Raw genomic sequence first — 22,431 nt, forward strand, 5'->3', positions numbered from 1 at the left:
ATTTCAATGGTTGCACGCACATTAACATTTATCCTAAGGATTCCTAAACACTGACATAAAACCTTGTATCTTTATCTACATGTATGTGCAGAATATTCTAGCCAAGTAACTCTACCAATAATGCTCTATCTTGAATAAAGATAGATTACAAGGAGAAAACTTGCCAGTTCTGAATGTTATTACAAGTTTAATACTCCTTCCACGGATAACCTTTTCTTATCATAAGCTGTAACTTATGAGGCAAATCAATTTTTAAGTAAGATGATAGACTGATATGCTCACACAATGAGAATAAATGCTTATATTACATAGGCTATGTAAATTCGAATCAGTGATAGGTCAATACGCCATCACGTGACCATAGCTGCGAGGATCGCATTTGTTATATTCTAGGTTTTGACGTCACCTCAGGGAATATACTGCGTAGTATTTTCAATTGCGGCGTTATATCCACTAAGGTGACGTCACTCGCTGCATACAAGTTGCGCAACAAGATAGTTTATTTGATGTATATACGCGCTAGTGTTAACGCGTCGATTGCATGAAGAACGCGCTTGATGTATTTTCATTAAAAAAAATCTATTATGACGTAGACGGATCAGAGCTGTAGCAAGAATTTCGCTCTTGAACCAGATGATAAATGCAATTTCTGATGGCGAATCCACATATACTATATAATATAACAGATATTGCCTGGTCTATCGTTTTAATAAATAACATTTCAACTCCCCTCCGAAGCTATATTTTTCCCTTGGGATAATATTTTCCCTCAGCGCTGCGCGCTTCGGGCAAAATATATTCCCTTGGGAAAAATATAACTTCATCGGGGAGAGGAAATGTTATATTCAAACTCTAGGTAGGCAATATCTGTATAATATTTCACACAGTAGATTCTAAGTTCAAATTAAAAAAATATAGTTTTAAGTAGTCAATATTTCTATTTAAATTTTACTTTATACTCATTTTAGTTTCGAGGAGAGGCAAATGATATGGAATAAAAACTAACAAACTGTATACTATCACAAATAAAAATTTGTAACTTGAATTGGTATGGAATAACTTAATATTTTCAATTAGAGGATTATCTTCATCCATTGATATGGTGTAGATGATGATAATGATGGTGATGACGATGGTGATGACAGTGATGAAGATGGTGATGATGGTAATGATGATGGAGATGACGATAGTAATGTTGATGATAATGATAATGGTAACAAACGATAACAATAATCACACATTTGCATCTATATAGCACTTTACGTTATTTTGTCCATCTGTATTCACTTAAAAGACAAAGGAATGTAAAAGCTATGTTACTGGCTTTATTTTGTTGAACATTTCAACAAAGTCCCAAGACTCCCTAAATACAATACATTAAAAGTTATCTGCTCAGTCAATTGGCACATATATATCACTTAAAAGCCATGGCATGTTTTCCTTCAGCAAGAAATTTATCCACAATGTGCTGCACTTGACCTAGGTAAGGTGAATGGGTACCCAGCAGGATTATTTCCTTGAATGCACAAGTCACCGGTGATGGTACCTCAAGCTAAAGCCGTGGTAATAACAGCAGCGCTTTGTATCCTCAGGCAAAAAGCGCTTTATAAATCCAGCTATTATTATAATTAAAAATGGCTTCAGTGATATATACAACATGCATTTCAGTCTAAGAGAGCACAGCTTCAATTACATAATTAGTTCATCTAGATGCAACTAAACTCTTCACATGTACATGTTTTATGCATCTAACTAGTACAACATATGATAGTTATCCTGTTGAATAACAAACTTGATATGATTGGGCGGGATTTTACTTCTTGCAGAATGTGTGTTACACTCTTTTACCACAAAATATTCCAGAAGATCATTTCAAAGTTAAAAGAAGGCCTAGATGTATATAGGCTATCCTTTAAGAATGAAAAGAAAAATATTAACTACTATCACTTCTTAATTGAAATTATAAATCAGAAATGATTCAATAAGAAAACTTTGCATATTTAAAAATTTGCTTGCTGTTACTCAAACGATACATAATTTCACAACTGAATAGGGACTAAAATACTATCTAAACAAGGACATGATGATAACATAGGGGGCAGCTGCTCGTATATGCTTGTCACAAGGCCAAGTTTTCTTAATCTTTAATGGATTTTTCTCAAACCTTAATCAATATTTTTCTGCTATTTTGACACAAACTTTTCTTCAGGGTGAACTTCCCCTTTAAAGACCCTGACTGGACCGAAACATGAAACTGAGAATGTATATACTAATCTAAAGCTATTACTAAACACAACAGTGCAAAGTTTATACATCTTCATCGCTTCTCAGCTGACTATTTTGCTTAAGAATAGCTTCAATTATCGGGCTTCAAAATAAATTATATTATGTTGTGAAGAGCATTGTGATTCCAAAAGTTTTTACACTGAAAAACTTGGTGATAGTTTTTTGCTTTTAAGATTACACATTGGATTTTGTTCACTTCTATCACATCAATATATCATAAATAACTTATCTTGCAAGCTCATATTGGAATTTATAGAATCACAACCTTCCTACACAATGTGAGTTATTTGAGTTTTTTTTAAGCAAAAATACTCAGTTGTCAAGCAGTGAATATGCATAAAACTTACATTGTTGCACTATGTAGCTTTCACTTTTAGCTGGATCCGGGTCTTTAAGCTAACAATATGATGCAAATCAAGATCAATATTGAGAGGAAGGCTTCTTTAATGCCCGAGGAAGGTATTCTGTCGTCACCTGGTTTGTAATAACTGTAGTCAACCACATCAGACATCCCAGTAGGAAATACCACCCTGTTTCTCCTGCCTTCTGCTGCATCCAGTTGGAGTAAAGTGCCAGTACAAGCGTTGTAATTACAAGAATAAACAGACAGAGACCAGATGTAGCATGATACAGTTTCAAGTCCGCCAACTTCACAAATTTGCTGGTAAACTTGGGGAAGAGGTGAAACGCTCCGCCGAAAGCTTGTATGCACATATAAATTATGACAACTAATCCCATGGTACCATGCCATGATTTGAAATGAGGCTTGTCATGAAGGACTTTGTTTATGAAGATGATAGCAAATCCGATCAGGGCACAGGCGATGGCTGTCGTCATGGTGATCCAATGATAGCTGACCTTACTTTTACGATTGACCTTAGGGATAAGAGTACTTTCTGATGAAAAGAACATGATGGACTCTGACATCAAGAAGGCAAACTGAAAAAAATGTAAATATATATATATATATTTTTTTCTTTACACAATAGCCTCACACACACACATATATATATATATAAATGTACAAAAGCACAACTTTTAATTTAAGCAGGAAAAGGTAATTTCACCAAACTTGAAAGGATTAACAAGTTTATTTTCATTGTATAGATTTAATAAAACAGAAACACTTGAAATACTCAGCAAAGCTTATCATTCATCCAACCACACCCATGTCAATCAAAGTTAAAGGACAAGTCCACCCCTACCATTAGTTGATTTGAATAAAAAGAGAAAAATCCAACAAGCATAACACTGAAAATTTCACCAAAATCGGATGTAAAATAAGAAAGTTATGACATTTTAAAGTTTTGCTTGATTTCACAAAACAGTTATATGTACATCCTGGTCTGTATGCAAATGAGGAGACTGATGACGTCATCCATCCACTCACTATATCTTTTGTATTTCCTTATATGAAATATTCGAATTTTCTCTTCATTGTCAAGTAAAAACAAAGATTAATTCCTCCCTGAACATGTGGAATTAGCATTGTTTAATACTATATGATTCAGTCAAGTTGGTCCTTATTGTCAAATCTGTAAAAATGAAATATGGTATAATTCAAACAATAAAAAACAAAAGAAATAGTGAGTGATAGACATCATCGACTGTCTCATTTGCATGTCACTGAGATGTGCATATAACTGTTTTGTGAAAAACAAGCAAAACTTTAAAATGTCACAACTTTCTTATTTAAATCCGATTTTGATGAAATTTTAAGCGTTTTGCTCGTTGGATTTTTCTCTATTTATTCAAATCATCATTTTTCTGGGGTGGACTTGACCTTTAATGAATAATTCTAACAATGAAAAAAAATTATGATCATTTATGTTACAATCATACAAGATTTTACTACATTTATCCTATCATATTTATTGGCAATATGGCGTAAAGCATGAATATGATGTGGGTTTTTCATTATATATTTCAAGCTTTAATTGTAATGATTCTATGCAATTCTATGAGTTGATGAGTTATTTATATCCATTATCATTCACTACTAAAATTAATATAAAAATCATAAATCAACCAAAGCATTGCTACTTACAGCAATTGACATCAAGATGGGGTGCCATGAAAAAAGATCTGAGAGAAAAAGAAAAAATTGGACAACTTTGGTTACTCAGCCTCACTCCAACCTGAAAGGTGGTGTACTGCATGCGATGGTGCACTGTGGTGCTATCAATACAACAATGAATAGTCAGAGCAGTGTGGCTACGTTACTCATTTTTCAGTAAATTTTTAGCTAAATTTTTAATTCATAATATTGCAACAGTATTCCTGATAGCAGATATGTAAAAAAAGGTACTTGCTGTCTTTACTTTTAAGGGGAATTTTTTTTCCAATGATACCATTTACATATTAATTTAGATTAAAATTACATTTGTATTCATTTTAGAAAATCATGACATCTTCATCTTTATTGAAAGATATAAATGTAAAGGTTACTTAAATTATTCTTTCACAAGAGATTTTGTAAGGCCTTTGACTGAGGCTTTGTGCCAGTGACCAATCCCCTCTGCTCTGCTATGAATATATTTCAAGGGAGTATCAGAAAATAATTCGGCATTCCTTCGAACAATATAAGTACTATTTTAATTAAACAGTATTTTAGATAAGGAATTTAGCATCTTGTTTCATTCCTCCATAGACAGCTAGTAGATTAGAGAGTGGGCAGTATGCAGGAGGATTGGAGTTACAACTCCTTGAACACGTTGAAACCTTTTTTTGGGGTCTTATTTAGTCTCTCACTCACCCTGCCTATTGGGAATCTACATGAAGATCTATGCAGTACACAACACACATTCTAATATTCTTTAGAATATCAGTTTTGTAAACCAAAATGACTGATTTCCATATAGACTGGTTGTGATTCATTTTTTGTCAGTAACTTGGCCTGGGAATCATTTTTTTAATTCACAAAAGTGCTAAAAAAAAGAAAAAAAATGATTTTGTTTTGTAGGCCCTATAATATATTGGTGGAAAGCAAATGTGCAAGAAAATTGTCATTTAACAATCTCTTTTTCTAACTTATAAAAATATATAATAATATAATTTTATGATTAAAAAAATTATTTACTTCAGAGCCAAGTTATATATGGTTATACTGGTATTGGAAACTGACAGTGTAAAAAGATAAAGCATTTGACTCCCCAAGAACAAAAGAAAATAGACCCAACTGATATTATCCTGGCTTAGGTCACCAGTCCACGTCCATTCACTGCAATTTATTTCACCAGTGCTGGTCACTTGCTCACTTCAACCATTTTGTCCAGGAGCCGCGGAAGTGGGGGGGGGGGGCCTTCCAAAACCATGTACAAAAACGTAAAAATGACCATAGGATTGTAATTTTTTGTATGGTCAGTCTGCCCACTTTGAAAACCGTTCCGCGGCCCCTGCTGCCTGTGGGGAATCTACAGGTAGAACTATGGTATGGCAATGAAGTACACAGCACACACTTTTAAAAATCCTTTAAGTATCACTTTTGTGACCAAAATGCAAAAAAAAATTCCATACAGTTGCAATCTATTTTTCATTAGCAACTTGGGAGTAATTTTTTGTATTCACCAAAGCACTCAAAAACTTGAATTTTGAGTATGCGTATGCCCTCTATTGGTGGAAAGTGACATGGCAAGAAAATTATCATTTTTCACTCCCTATTTTTAATCTAGAAAAAGTGATTAAAAGAATCAAATTACCGATTGATATGAGGTCCCTATAGTGACTTATTTTAGCACTCTGTTCATCTTTTCTTGCGCTTGATGTCGCTGCCTAAGTGCCTATAGAACGGTGACAACATCCATTTTTGGCCTAAAGAGGGTGCACGATTTATATTAATATCAAAGACATGACAAAGGAAAGATTAGGCACCTAAACAATTTTACACGCAAATCGACGCAAAGAATTATGAGAAGTCTGTGAAGTGTCCAATCTTTTCATCGTATTGACAAACGAACAAAGCTTGTACTGCTGGTATTGTTCAAGGTACAAAGATTTTTTTCTATTCTTTTTTCAATCAGTCATCATTTTGAATTATTTGCAAAAAAGTGTTATCATTGCTAATTATAGTCTTAAATTATGTCTTTGAAGGTATTATTTCATTTATTAGTGCCCATATTTAATCAGGTAATTATAATAGCGCATTAAAAGAATTCGGACAGTTATAAAATTACCAAGGAGCTGAATCAGAGCTGTGAAATTTATTAGCGCCATCATAGGTCTTTCTTTTATTTCCTTAGAATTGACATGCGAATTCACTTTCCAGGCCAAGGTACGCAAATATGCTTTTTTTGTATGATTTCCACTTATGAATAAAAAAAAAATTGTATGGCTAGTTGGCTATTCACCGGAAAGAGCCCGCTGAGTAGCCAGGAGTTTTGGCAAATATTACTTCTGTAATGAAGCAACGTTTGCCGACTACAAAGAAATCAAGGGTCAAACGGGGTTCAGTGTACGAGCAAGGGCGCCAGAAGCGGGGGGGCACTTGCCCCCCCAAATAAAATTTTTGGGGGGCAAATTAAGATTTTGCCCACCCAATGTGCCCCCTGAAAGTAGAAAAAGGATAAATTATTTAAGGACAAAAGCAAACGAGGGCACTTTTCTGCCTAAAAATTGTCATTTCCATTGTCAAAAATGAAAAAATTTTGCCCGATGGGGCAAACACATTATCATAGTAAGCATCGCGTCTTTCGACGAACAGTTCCTCTGTGAAACATACTTTGATAAGCCCCTTTTCCATCTTATTACAGTGTGACAACGTTTAATCTTTTAATGAATACATTTCAGACTAATAGCGAATGGCAAATTGATAGTGGTCCACCAATTATTAGGTTTATAACTCTATGATGCTGGCTGTGTCGTCTAACAAACGCGCGGTCGCCCAGAAACGCTCAGACCGGACCCGATATCACTAACGCGCGTGAACACTAGTTACTCGAGCAACATATGGAATCTATGTCATAGCTGTCAAGCCCAGAAACCATAACATCTCGAGAAACTTGTTTCATTTATTTCATTTTCAACTTAATATAAATTGAGTTAACACAGTGCTAACAAGTCAGTGCCCTAAAGAAAATACCAAGGTCATTTCAACTCAATATAGACATGTCATCAGAAAATTACACGCAGAATAATCATGTGTAGAGGATTATAATTTATAATTTGTGAAAATGGTGAATCCCACTCGAAAGCAACTTGAGATAATGTTTAGACATGGAAAAATAAAATCTGTGAAAGTGTCTTCTGGACCGGACTCATATTATCCGAGATATGAATAAAAATGTAAATAAAGAATATAAAAGAAAAAAATAAGCGTTACAGTACTGCTCTACTATAAAAAAAATCTTAAGATATTTTCACAGCCCCGTATTTTCCTCTATTCCTTTTCATTGGCATGATTGGAAGGCGTTTTGTCTGATACTATTTCAGCTCATATGATATAGCACTTATGTATTTTAGATTCCAAAACTTCTTCCCATTACCTGTTACTAATCAGATCGAGATGGCAGCTATGTTCTCTGGTTCATCCCAGCTTTTGTTATTCATGGACGTTTGCAAAAATATAAAAACAATCCGGGAGTGGATGGGGCTGCAAGACCTAAATTCTCGAAGCGAGGGGGTTTGTGATGGGGGAGCTTAAAAACTTTCTAGAATAAAATTGAAGGATTTCGTGCACACTTTTGGTGAATTTTGCCCTCTCGATTGGCGGCCCCCAGCTGCGTACGGTCATGTTTGCCATCTTAAAGTCTTTAAAAGGCCTATATTACATTGGTTTGAAACAATTTCGTTTGCAATAAGGCTCGTAATTTGCTGGAACTGCGACCCTGATCATGAAGAAACACCAGTCTGGGTCAGAAGGGAGGAAACAGAAGGAGCAAAAAGAACTCCAAGACTGTTTAATTCTCAAGAAATTTATTTTTTAATGCTATTAGAAACGCAACTTTTATACTCCATTTTTACACAAAGTCCTTACTGTGGGGGGGGGGGAGGTCCCACAGCCTCTCCCACTCGATCGCTTCGGTATCTCACACTGTCAAAAATATTGTGCCCCTTCGAGATTTTGCCCCCCCAAAACTGAAAGTGTTCCGGTGTGCCTGTGTACGAGGTTAGTATAGCATACTAACCTCGTACTAGGCGTGAGTGGTTTGCATCAGCATTATAAAACGTTTGCAAACACCGATTCTGTCTCCGAAATCATGGCAATGGAAGAAAAACACACCCAAATTTCACAATAATAATGACGTTAAACTTTGCCAACCTTATTTCCCCACAATGGGAGTCCCAAAAGAAAATAAGGTTAGATTATATTTCAACCTTTTTCAGTAGTCTGTAAGACTAAGCCTAAGGTTACATACATGTAGATCTACATTGTAGAAGGGTGTCTGGAGAAAAAGGTTGTTTTTCTTATTTCTAGAAAATATAACATTTTCTTTGTCAATTTGAATAGAAATAACCTTCAGACTGACAGAAATGTTAATTTTTTGTAGATCTAGACTAGAGGCCTAATGGCTGTGAAGAAAGGGGTCAATTTTCAGCATTTTCCTGCATAGACTGTGTAGTTAAGAAATGGACACACAAACCCAAAATTTTAGCTTCTGAGAGCTTGAGAGCTGTTATAATTTTATTCTTGATGCCAAAAACTTGTCCATAAAGTGCCTGATAGGAATTTCGATGCTCTTTCTGATGGCATGATTTTTAAAAGATTTGGAAATCAGATCACAATGAAAAATTGCGATAAAGTGAAAAAAAAATTGTGCCAAACAGAAATTTCATTTTCCCATAGTAAACGCATGGGGAAATGGCAATCTCAACACACATAATGCTTTGTAATTTATCTCTAAATCCTTACTTAGAGATAATTAAGGATTTGCCCAAACTTCAAGTATTCGAGCGCTCGGGTGAATACGAAATTACTCCCAAGTTACTAATGGAAATTGGAAAATAAATTGCAACTGTATGGAAATTATTAATTTTGGTCACAAAAGTGATATTTTAATGATGTTGTAATTTGTGTGCTGTGTACACCATTGGCATACCATACTAACTGTACATTCCCCACAGGCAAGATAGTAATTTAATTCAATCCAATCCAATTCAATTCAATTCATTTCCACTTTAAAGAGGAATTCCAGTAGTTGCAGTAAACACTGATTTCATGAGAAAGTCTGTAAAACAAGGCTTAATTGTCAGTATATCATCGAGGATCTAAATCTGGTACAGTTACATTAACTGAACTTTGTGAAATCTTGAAATCTACGCTGAAAAATGTTCACACCGAAGAACCCCAACACAGATAAGCGCACGTGGGACAATGTATAATTATTGCTTAGGGCGTCGGGTCCGACGCCCTACCCGAATCCTGTGCTTATTTGCTGATTTCTCAGCAATTACACAATTTCTTCCAGAATCCTTTGGCACATGCGTTTTATTTATACAAACAGACACTTTGGTGGTCATTTCATTGGATTCTGTACGAACTCATTTTGATATCGTTACCAAAACCAGCATTTACCTTTAAAAAGCAACAATACATTTTAAATCAATACAATGTTCAATACATGCAAGTATAGTGGGGAATCATAAAAAGCATAATCATTAAATGACCCCTTACAGTACAAGTAAACAAAGATAAAATGACATAATAATGACAACAGTGTATAATACAAAATAAAGGAGGGAAAGAACAAAGAAAGAAGATGGAAAGGAAACATTCGGTATGTGAATTCTGAATCAATCTGGTATAATTAGGTGCCTTTTATACAGATGTTTAAATTGTTTATTAGTCTTACTATTTCAAAAATAAAATGGAAGATTTTTTCCAAAAGTACTGGACCATTAAAGAAAATTGACTTTCGTGCTATATTGAGTGAAGATATCCTGAATTTTCTCTTTCCATTACAATACATGTACATCGCAAACATTAGTTGGCAATCCCTTTTAGCAGCCTAAATTTCCCTTAAAAATGTGCCACATTTTCTCCTAAGTCAGCCTCTTTTATGCTGACAGTTTCCAGTGTGGCTTCAGACATGTCAGACACCCTAATCACTCACACGTATTGCGAGGTTTAAAATTTGAATCGTAGCGTAGACCACTCCTAGTACCAATGAGGTCCAAACATTACATGTATGGACCTCATAGGCGACATCAGTGCTAAAATTGGGTTAGAGATTTATGTGGATCTAAATTTATTGTAATTTCAACAAAAGTACTAGCTAAATTTGAGGCTTTTGTTGAAATTTTGCTTTAATGATACATTAATGCTTCAATAAGTAACAAAAAATTGAAAGAAATGAAGGGGAACTTACATTTTGACGACTTTTTCCTGATTTTCTTGGCAGTTGTCCTTCACTTCTGACTCTCGATCGGACCTGATATGCAGATCACGTATACGCGTTCTCGTCAGGTGATCGGTCGGTTATTCTTTTCGCCAGATGTTGATAATTATATATTTCATAACGCAGCGTTCATCGCAAATTTAGCTGAAAGAGATTGAAGTTGAACAGCGCAAGCTTTAATTTATTCAGAAATAACGTTTGATTGCACAAGTTTCGCCTCGGACATTTAGGATCATTTGGTCCCATATTGGCGTAACTACGGGGGGGGGGGGGGGGGGTGTCCCTACCACCGTCCACACCGGGCGTCCACAAGCCAGCAATTATCTTTTTTCTCTTTTTTTAACCAAAATGCTTCCCCCCAGAAAAAAAGAACCAGGGTTAAAGAGAAAGACAATTATGATAGAGGAACACAAAATACTTTATTTTTTCAGCTTTTAATGCATCGACTTATAATCAAATATTAAATGGGGCTTAGAACATTTTTTTAAAAAGTCAATTAATAAAAATATTCCGCTCTTCGGGATTTGAGCTTTCATGAAATATCCGATCTTTTTCATGATTACCGAAAATACTTCAAATGTCAAAAAAAAAATTATCGGTGTAGTAGCTGATACCTTGCGCCCGCCTTAATTATTTTAATGTTGAGATACTTTGCTTTAATTTAATGAATTCCTAAAAGCATTAATTCTCAGATCATTTGTCGCAATCGAATGATTCGATTGGTAAGCTAGTTGTATAATTATTATGATTCATGAATTGTTTAAAATGTGTCTCTCTATCAGTTTTGAATATTTAAAAAAATGTCAGCTCGTGCTTTTTGCTCGCAATATTTTGATTAGTAAGAAATTCTTGTGTATGCGAGTTTGATACATAAATAACTAGAGAGAGAGGGGGGGGGGTGTCCCTCAGCTACTTGTCCTTGCTTATTCCAATTTTTTTTATTATGCTCGTGTTGTGAGTATTTCAAAGTCTTTTCTTTTTCTCACCCTTTTTATTGTCTCGGAGCTTCCCTCTATTTCTTTGCTACGATGTATAGCCCATCTTACTTGTTTCATTTTTTTATGTTCTCATTTCATTGAAAACATAATTATTAAACTGACGTAGAAGACTTTACAACAAAATTTTGATATTGTTTTTTCTTGTTTGTTTGGCTTTCTTTTTTCTTCTCCTCAGTCCTTTTTCTAATTAGTTTCCCTTTCCTTATTTTATATTATTTCATTTCATGAGGCATCCGCCAACTTATATACAACAACAAACGTTAGAGGCGGATATCCAGTAAGGGGGCGTGGTGGTGTGCCCTCTAAAAAGAGGAAAATAGGAAGGAAAAAAAGCAGGATTTATCTTGGTGAAGATGATAGTGGTGGTGATGGTGGCGGTGATGATGATGATGATGATGATAATAATGATGGTGGTAGTGGTGATAAAGATGAGAATGAAGTTGGTGACGATGATATGATGATGATGTAATTTTGTCTTTAAAAAAATAATAGTGCAAAGGCGAAATCATTTAAAGTTTATTATGAAAATAGCAGAAAAAAATAATTTGAAAAATTGTACGTATGCGTATGGAAAATCTATCCCCCACCAAAAAAGAAAAAAAGTGAGATTTTGTTTTGTTATTTGTGACGGCGTAGGCCTATGCGAACAGCTGTGTGATATAATTATGGTAAAAAAAGTAAATGAAATGCCAAGAAATACATGATAATGACTTTTATTGTACATTCAGTATATCAGTAGATAAATTCATACTCGTTCCAAAAAAAGAAGAAAGTGGGTATATTATGGACCATTAAAAATGGGCAGTTGCTCTATATATTATATTACATAGAATATATAGAGCAACTGCTCGTGTGTAGCGGTAAGTTATTCACCTGATCTACATAATTCATGCGGCGCACGGCGCGTGCGCAATGTTTAATAATTATTGTTGTGAATACAATGAATGTCATCAAAAACATAATAACACAGATCAAATAGTGCCAGCTCGACGCGCAAAATGAGAAAAAAATATATATTTTCTGCCCTGATAATTTGATAACCCTAACCTAACCCAATTTCTAAGTATTTTTATCATAAACAGGATAACTATATACAATGATTGAAATTAACTTTATATTCTTTTGCGAACAAAATGAATATGAAAGACAGCTTTTTGATAAAGAACACAGTTTTAGAGCGTTAGAGCGCGATTTATACCTACAACCGCTAACATAGGCGGATCCAGGGGGGCCGAGGGGCCCGGGCCCCCCTATTGGCGGAGCAAAAAAAGAAAAAAAAAGAAAGGAAAAAAGAAAAGGAAGGGAAAAGAGAGGAAAAAAGAAGAAAGGCAAACATAAGAGGAGGAACATGATTAAATGAAATAACATTAGGGGAAGACTCTGAAAATAATTTTTTTTTAAATCTATTTGTTAGGATAAAAAATTTTCGCTCGCGCTTCGCGCCTTATTGTCTTTTAGGGTATTTGCATATCTTGCTCAATATGGAGCTTGAAAAATCAAACTTTGAAGTCATTATACAAAACATATTTCAGCTGGGAAATTGAACTTTCATTATTTTGTTTCATTTACAAATTGATTTTTAAAAAGTGCTCTGTAAAAATGTCTGTGATATCATCTGAACATTATCATTTTCTGCTTGCGCTGCGCGCTCGCAAAATTTGAATTTTCAGGTACGTATTATTTTCCTGTATTCCATAAAGTTCTCAAAAAGTTCCCTATTCAGGTCAGATTGTTAAAACGTATCAGCTAGCGCCGCACGCTATAGCATTTGGATTAGTCGGTTATGTATATCCCAATATTAATTCTAAATCAAACTAATTTGATGACAGTTTATCAAAAACTTCGACTCGCGATTTCTGCTCGCATTGATAGATATATAATGCCTCTTATGCATAATTACAAAGTGCTTTAAATGTCCAGTTTTCAGGCCATAAAATTAACACATTTCGCGCTCCCATGCGAGAGAAATAGGAAGATGGTCATCAATTTCATATGATGACATAATGCCCTCATAGCATGTTCCGGTCCTATGTAAAAACTCAAAGTAATAAAAATAAAATACATCAGCTCTTTTTTAACTGTGATCCATCACAATTCACAATTTTCCCACAAAGTGTTTGCATTACAGAGCTTAAGTTCACCCTTTGTTATATCATATATTTTTAGCTCGCGTTTTGCGCTCTCTTTATTGATTTTCATGATAAGAAAGTTACTTAGAATACCCAAATTCTAGGTCGAAATCTAAAACACACGTTAATTCAGATACGCAGATTGTTCTCTATTTAAATCATTATCCAGTTTCAGATCACAATATCAAAAAGTGTCTGCTCGCGGATAAATAACTTATCCTTTTCATGATAAACATGAATAGTGCGTCCAGAATCTTTCCCCATAATTTTGTTTACCCATCACATTTCTCCTATTTTCTCCTCCCTTTTATTTTCCATTAATTTTTCTTTCGTTCACTTTTTTTCTGTCCTCTTTTCCCATAATTTATTTTACCCATCACATTTCTCCCTATTTACTCTTCCCTTTTATTTTCCATTAATTTTTCTTTCGTTCACTTTTTTTCTGTCGCCTTTCCCCTTCTAAGTTCTATTTTTTTTTCTCGTCTCACCGCTTTTCCTCATCCCCAGCCCTCGATCGACGCCCGTGCAGATTCGCAAACAATATCAAGAGTATATGTCTACTTGCAACATATGGAAAACTAGCGGACAGAAGGTCCTCGCTGCACGCGCGCACCCTTATAACACGCAGAATTCCCTTGCATCATACCCCTTTTTCACAAACAAATGTGTATCAAGGACAAGCGTTGATTCAGATAGAATTTCCGCCCCCCTGAAATGAATGTTAATAACTTCTTCTATCAGATGACCATATTTTTTTTTACATTCAATTGGTGGGAAATGTGGCACTTTATTACATTAAAATCACTAAAAACCATCCATAGTCAGGAATATGTATTGGGATAATGGGTTAGGGGGACATTTTTATAGTACCCGGGTGGATTACATCCGTCGTCACATCGTTGGGTGATGGTATCAAGAATTTCCGCCCAGATTATAATAAAGGGCACATTATAAGGCAAATACTCATGAAAGAACCATGGAGATTGGTTAATAAGGAAATAGTGCACTTTTATCATCAAATCAGAGGAGATTTTCTTTGTGATACTGATGTCCGAAGAGCAAACCTACACTCGACGTGCATTCAACACATAGGGCTGGACAGAGCTTTTGTGTACGTCGGTGTGTTGTTCGAGTCACAGCGGTTTTCTAGCTCTTTCCATTGCAGTGCTGAACATTTTATTAGGAATATATAAATATATATACCTTGTCAGTCCGAACTATGGATATGAATATATCAGATACCATTATTTTTGCCAACAAAAATCAATTTTATTCTCTGAATTGGATATGTCTCTGAATGTTGTGACGGGTCCATTATGTATACGAGGGGTGCATCCTAGCTTATCACTGCATTGGTAAGTCTGAAATTTAAGTTTGCTTATTCATTTCACTTTAAATGATGTTAAATGTAAGGATAATTTATGAAATCGACATAAGATATTGCGGATCAACGCTGAAACATTATTTGTGAAGACCTTTTATCCCTCTGTAATGCTATTTCCCCCATAAAGCCGCAATGGAACATTCTGCACCACTAGTCATACGATGATCGCGAGGTCTGCAAACGTCGTCTGCTATGTTTTTATATGTCCGGTACACTGTATGCAAGTTTTCGATATGGGCGGAAATCTCTCCCCAAAGGTAGGGGGACCAGGGGCTGGAAAATTTGACAAGCAAAAAACAAACAAAAAAAGAAGGTTTATCACCCTCTAAAGAAGGTCATCTTGACCAAAAGAAATTTGACAAGCAAACAAGCAAAAAAAAGGGGGCATGCCAAAAGTAAGATCGTCTCTTCCAAAATACATTTCGAATTTGAACGACATGACCAAAAATAGTAGGGGGACATTTCATAATGTGCCCCCTACTATTTTGGGTGAGGGGACATGTCCCCCGGCCCTGGGGTTTGCGCCCATGTGGGTGGGGGTGTTGCGCCTCCCTATCGGGATCATATCACAGCGAGTATACACTCTTCCATATTGGAAGAGTGTTTACTCGCTGAGATTTCGATCTCACACATAATTTTATAAAAAAAAATAGAACAGCTACACCTTGAACACAGGCCAAAATGCCTAACGATTTCTCCGCGGCATTAACAACTCTCGTAAAGGGCGCTCCATTTATAAATAACGTTGCATGAACAGCTCTCTATGGCGACGAAATTTACCGCGGAATTGCAGCCAGCAGCGTGGGAAATTGGCAGAAAATTCAAGAAGAGAACCGGTGAGTACCGATTTAACAGTATTCATGTATTAATTAATATTTATTTAATCATAAGAATAATTTTTTTTTACGGAAAGAAAGCTTAGTTCTAAGCTAGGGCGGCCCAAATGCGCGTGAGTGGAGTCCCAGTTTCTTAACACGGGTAAGTATTGCGGTGTCGCCTAGAGTGGCGTAGACCACTCCTAGTACCAATGAGGTCCAAACATTACATGTATGGACCTCATAGGCGACATCAGTGCTAAAATTGGGTTAGAGATTTATGTGGATCTAAATTTATTGTAATTTCAACAAAAGTACTAGCTAAATTTGAGGCTTTTGTTGAAATTTTGCTTTAATGATACATTAATGCTTCAATAATTAACAAAAAATTGAAAGAAATGAAGGGGAACTTACATTTTGACGACTTTTTCCTGATTTTCTTGGCAGTTGTCCTTCACTTCTGACTCTCGATCGGACCTGATATGCAGATCACGTATACGCGTTCTCGTCAGGTGATCGGTCGGTTATTCTTTTCGCCAGATGTTGATAATTATATATTTCATAACGCAGCGTTCATCGCAAATTTAGCTGAAAGAGATTGAAGTTGAACAGCGCAAGCTTTAATTTATTCAGAAATAACGTTTGATTGCACAAGTTTCGCCTCGGACATTTAGGATCATTTGGTCCCATATTGGCGTAACTACGGGGGGGGGGGGGTGTCCCTACCACCGTCCACACCGGGCGTCCACAAGCCAGCAATTATCTTTTTTCTCTTTTTTTAACCAAAATGCTTCCCCCCAGAAAAAAAGAACCAGGGTTAAAGAGAAAGACAATTATGATAGAGGAACACAAAATACTTTATTTTTTCAGCTTTTAATGCATCGACTTATAATCAAATATTAAATGGGGCTTAGAACATTTTTTTAAAAAGTCAATTAATAAAAATATTCCGCTCTTCGGGATTTGAGCTTTCATGAAATATCCGATCTTTTTCATGATTACCGAAAATACTTCAAATGTCAAAAAAAAAATTATCGGTGTAGTAGCTGATACCTTGCGCCCGCCTTAATTATTTTAATGTTGAGATACTTTGCTTTAATTTAATGAATTCCTAAAAGCATTAATTCTCAGATCATTTGTCGCAATCGAATGATTCGATTGGTAAGCTAGTTGTATAATTATTATGATTCATGAATTGTTTAAAATGTGTCTCTCTATCAGTTTTGAATATTTAAAAAAATGTCAGCTCGTGCTTTTTGCTCGCAATATTTTGATTAGTAAGAAATTCTTGTGTATGCGAGTTTGATACATAAATAACTAGAGAGAGAGGGGGGGGGGTGTCCCTCAGCTACTTGTCCTTGCTTATTCCAATTTTTTTATTATGCTCGTGTTGTGAGTATTTCAAAGTCTTTTCTTTTTCTCACCCTTTTTATTGTCTCGGAGCTTCCCTCTATTTCTTTGCTACGATGTATAGCCCATCTTACTTGTTTCATTTTTTTATGTTCTCATTTCATTGAAAACATAATTATTAAACTGACGTAGAAGACTTTACAACAAAATTTTGATATTGTTTTTTCTTGTTTGTTTGGCTTTCTTTTTTCTTCTCCTCAGTCCTTTTTCTAATTAGTTTCCCTTTCCTTATTTTATATTATTTCATTTCATGAGGCATCCGCCAACTTATATACAACAACAAACGTTAGAGGCGGATATCCAGTAAGGGGGCGTGGTGGTGTGCCCTCTAAAAAGAGGAAAATAGGAAGGAAAAAAAGCAGGATTTATCTTGGTGAAGATGATAGTGGTGGTGATGGTGGCGGTGATGATGATGATGATGATGATAATAATGATGGTGGTAGTGGTGATAAAGATGAGAATGAAGTTGGTGACGATGATATGATGATGATGTAATTTTGTCTTTAAAAAAATAATAGTGCAAAGGCGAAATCATTTAAAGTTTATTATGAAAATAGCAGAAAAAAATAATTTGAAAAATTGTACGTATGCGTATGGAAAATCTATCCCCCACCAAAAAAGAAAAAAAGTGAGATTTTGTTTTGTTATTTGTGACGGCGTAGGCCTATGCGAACAGCTGTGTGATATAATTATGGTAAAAAAAGTAAATGAAATGCCAAGAAATACATGATAATGACTTTTATTGTACATTCAGTATATCAGTAGATAAATTCATACTCGTTCCAAAAAAAGAAGAAAGTGGGTATATTATGGACCATTAAAAATGGGCAGTTGCTCTATATATTCTATGTAATATAATATATAGAGCAACTGCTCGTGTGTAGCGGTAAGTTATTCACCTGATCTACATAATTCATGCGGCGCACGGCGCGTGCGCAATGTTTAATAATTATTGTTGTGAATACAATGAATGTCATCAAAAACATAATAACACAGATCAAATAGTGCCAGCTCGACGCGCAAAATGAGAAAAAAATATATATTTTCTGCCCTGATAATTTGATAACCCTAACCTAACCCAATTTCTAAGTATTTTTATCATAAACAGGATAACTATATACAATGATTGAAATTAACTTTATATTCTTTTGCGAACAAAATGAATATGAAAGACAGCTTTTTGATAAAGAACACAGTTTTAGAGCGTTAGAGCGCGATTTATACCTACAACCGCTAACATAGGCGGATCCAGGGGGGCCGAGGGGCCCGGGCCCCCCTATTGGCGGAGCAAAAAAAGAAAAAAAAAGAAAGGAAAAAAGAAAAGGAAGGGAAAAGAGAGGAAAAAAGAAGAAAGGCAAACATAAGAGGAGGAACATGATTAAATGAAATAACATTAGGGGAAGACTCTGAAAATAATTTTTTTTAAAATCTATTTGTTAGGATAAAAAATTTTCGCTCGCGCTTCGCGCCTTATTGTCTTTTAGGGTATTTGCATATCTTGCTCAATATGGAGCTTGAAAAATCAAACTTTGAAGTCATTATACAAAACATATTTCAGCTGGGAAATTGAACTTTCATTATTTTGTTTCATTTACAAATTGATTTTTAAAAAGTGCTCTGTAAAAATGTCTGTGATATCATCTGAACATTATCATTTTCTGCTTGCGCTGCGCGCTCGCAAAATTTGAATTTTCAGGTACGTATTATTTTCCTGTATTCCATAAAGTTCTCAAAAAGTTCCCTATTCAGGTCAGATTGTTAAAACGTATCAGCTAGCGCCGCACGCTATAGCATTTGGATTAGTCGGTTATGTATATCCCAATATTAATTCTAAATCAAACTAATTTGATGACAGTTTATCAAAAACTTCGACTCGCGATTTCTGCTCGCATTGATAGATATATAATGCCTCTTATGCATAATTACAAAGTGCTTTAAATGTCCAGTTTTCAGGCCATAAAATTAACACATTTCGCGCTCCCATGCGAGAGAAATAGGAAGATGGTCATCAATTTCATATGATGACATAATGCCCTCATAGCATGTTCCGGTCCTATGTAAAAACTCAAAGTAATAAAAATAAAATACATCAGCTCTTTTTTAACTGTGATCCATCACAATTCACAATTTTCCCACAAAGTGTTTGCATTACAGAGCTTAAATTCACCCTTTGTTATATCATATATTTTTAGCTCGCGCTTTGCGCTCTCTTTATTGATTTTCATGATAAGAAAGTTACTTAGAACACCCAAATTCTAGGTCGAAATCTAAAACACACGTTAATTCAGATACGCAGATTGTTCTCTATTTAAATCATTATCCAGTTTCAGATCACAATATCAAAAAGTGTCTGCTCGCGGATAAATAACTTATCCTTTTCATGATAAAACATGAATAGTGCGTCCAGAATCTTTCCCCATAATTTTGTTTACCCATCACATTTCTCCTATTTTCTCCTCCCTTTTATTTTCCATTAATTTTTCTTTCGTTCACTTTTTTTCTGTCCTCTTTTCCCATAATTTATTTTACCCATCACATTTCTCCCTATTTACTCTTCCCTTTTATTTTCCATTAATTTTTCTTTCGTTCACTTTTTTTCTGTCGCCTTTCCCCTTCTAAGTTCTATTTTTTTTCTCGTCTCACCGCTTTTCCTCATCCCCAGCCCTCGATCGACGCCCGTGCAGATTCGCAAACAATATCAAGAGTATATGTCTACTTGCAAGGGCGGAAATCTCTCCCCAAAGGTAGGGGGACCAGGGGCTGGAAAATTTGACAAGCAAAAAACAAACAAAAAAAGAAGGTTTATCACCCTCTAAAGAAGGTCATCTTGACCAAAAGAAATTTGACAAGCAAACAAGCAAAAAAAAGGGGGCATGCCAAAAGTAAGATCGTCTCTTCCAAAATACATTTCGAATTTGAACGACATGACCAAAAATAGTAGGGGGACATTTCATAATGTGCCCCCTACTATTTTGGGTGAGGGGACATGTCCCCCGGCCCTGGGGTTTGCGCCCATGTGGGTGGGGGTGTTGCGCCTCCCTATCGGGATCATATCACAGCGAGTATACACTCTTCCATATTGGAAGAGTGTTTACTCGCTGAGATTTCGATCTCACACATAATTTTATAAAAAAAAATAGAACAGCTACGCCTTGAACACAGGCCAAAATGCCTAACGATTTCTCCGCGGCATTAACAACTCTCGTAAAGGGCGCTCCATTTATAAATAACGTTGCATGAACAGCTCTCTATGGCGACGAAATTTACCGCGGAATTGCAGCCAGCAGCGTGGGAAATTGGCAGAAAATTCAAGAAGAGAACCGGTGAGTACCGATTTAACAGTATTCATGTATTAATTAATATTTATTTAATCATAAGAATAATTTTTTTTTACGGAAAGAAAGCTTAGTTCTAAGCTAGGGCGGCCCAAATGCGCGTGAGTGGAGTCCCAGTTTCTTAACACGGGTAAGTATTACGGTGTCGCCTAGAGTGGCGTAGACCGGCGTAGTCATCATACATAGCACATTTTATAGCCAACACGAATCTCAACGTGTGGGTCTGATAAAGTCAGTTGAGTTATCTGCGACATTTTAATTTACTAATAGTAATACTCACTTGTCAAGGGCCACGCTAGATATATCATGAACCCTGTAAATGAAATTGCAACTAGATGGGAAACCATGCCTATTATCTCACAAAATCTGCCCCAACAACTCCGTTTTCGATCCAAAATGATTGGTGGCAGTCGCTGTGACGTGTTCTTACTTCGATCTTCCATTTGAAAACACAACTAGCTTTGCAGCATAGCATGCAGCATGCTGTGTAGACCATGTGGCGTGCGTGCAGACCAAAAGCTTCGGTCTCTGTTATTTTGGTTGTTCAGCTGAACTCCGTTGGCTTCACTCACCAAATACAGAGACCGAAGTTCTAGCGCGATCTGTACAGGGGACTCAACGGCCATATGTTTATGTACTTAAGATCGGATAAAACGGGGAAGTGAATTTGCGCGACAGCCGAGGTAAGTCACTTTTTTTAACTTGATTTTCTCCGTTTTTTGGCAATTAATGCCAAGAGGGAGTATTAATTTGCATTTTGGTCGCATTAATTTTCAAAAAATTTTGTTCATTAAAGACAAAAATTGAAGAGCCCCGACGGGGGGATTTTGCATTGCAATGTTATGTAGGATGAATATAACTTCCTGTTATCCTTTCAGTCATTCACCCTCACTTGTTTACAAACTCCCCCAATGCCATCTTAGAACCCCAAAACCCCCAATACCATTTAACTGCTAAGCCTTGACCATAAAAAGACCAACCCTCAGTGACGTCAGCTAACTTCATGGAAGAAGTATGACTCACACTCCAGCCCCAGTCACTTGCACAGAGCATCACCACACCCCTTGATACCAGAGAAAGTTTGATAGACAGTGAGCTGTAGACCAATCAGATCAAGTTTAGATCACTCCCACCTTTAATAGTTACACCCCAAAACCAATGATATAAATAAGACTTCTTGATTATTAGAATAGAGAACACCAACGATAGAAGACTAGACCCACACTCATCCAGATAGACTGACTGACTTCAAGACTTAGACGTCCATCGAATATTATAACTTCACTCCGAATCTTAATCTTATACTTCGAAACTATTATATTCATCGTCTCCCGTCATATCCGAATCTTCATGTACTTCGAACTGTCTGTAGCTGAATATTGATAATTAAATACTTTGTGATTTGAACTGTACAACTTTCTCCAAAGTTTCTTCATTACGAGTCCCTAATTACCGATCCCATTCCCCAACACGACATGGCGGAGAACCCGGTTTTCTAATTGAAAAATACTTCATCATGGATATGTGCTTCGAGAAAAGACTGAGAATTGCTCTCATAAAAAGACAGTTAAGATATCATTTATCCTACGAGTGTTAGCACCGGCATGAACCCCTGTTAGAACTAGCTGAGCTACATCGGATGACAAAAAAAAAATCAACGACTACAATTACCGCACTACAGAAACGCACAGACGGAAGACAAAGACGGATGAACAGACGGAAGATACAGACGGAAGAGCAG

The 22,431-nt window shown here is 35.9% G+C and overlaps 1 protein-coding gene across 1 annotated transcript; it reads right to left on the reverse strand.

Annotated features, from left to right (window-relative positions):
* Nucleotides 1-879: 879 nt before the first annotated feature.
* On the reverse strand, nucleotides 880-21,171 carry LOC121410459 (cytochrome b561 domain-containing protein 2-like). The gene is made up of 3 exons (XM_041602562.1): nucleotides 20,971-21,171; nucleotides 4,334-4,371; nucleotides 880-3,225 (listed from the first exon to the last, which is right to left on the reverse strand). The coding sequence occupies exons 1-3, from the start codon at nucleotides 21,131-21,133 to the stop codon at nucleotides 2,707-2,709; spliced, it is 720 nt and encodes a 239-aa protein (XP_041458496.1). The 5' UTR covers nucleotides 21,134-21,171; the 3' UTR covers nucleotides 880-2,706.
* Nucleotides 21,172-22,431: the final 1,260 nt, after the last annotated feature.

Source organism: Lytechinus variegatus, chromosome 3 (assembly GCF_018143015.1).
Source record: "Lytechinus variegatus isolate NC3 chromosome 3, Lvar_3.0, whole genome shotgun sequence".
NCBI classification, from domain to species: Eukaryota; Metazoa; Echinodermata; class Echinoidea; order Temnopleuroida; family Toxopneustidae; genus Lytechinus; species Lytechinus variegatus.

Bases quoted from the DNA above. Each gene is read 5' to 3' on its own strand.
- LOC121410459 (XM_041602562.1), bottom strand. From the start codon at position 21,133: ATGGAAGATCGAAGTAAGAACACGTCACAGCGACTGCCACCAATCATT. The intron at 4,372-20,970 runs GTGAGTATTACT...TTTTTCTCTCAG, and splicing joins TCTAGCGTGGCCCTTGACAA to ATCTTTTTTCATGGCACCCC. The intron at 3,226-4,333 runs GTAAGTAGCAAT...CATTTTTTTCAG, and splicing joins CCATCTTGATGTCAATTGCT to TTTGCCTTCTTGATGTCAGA.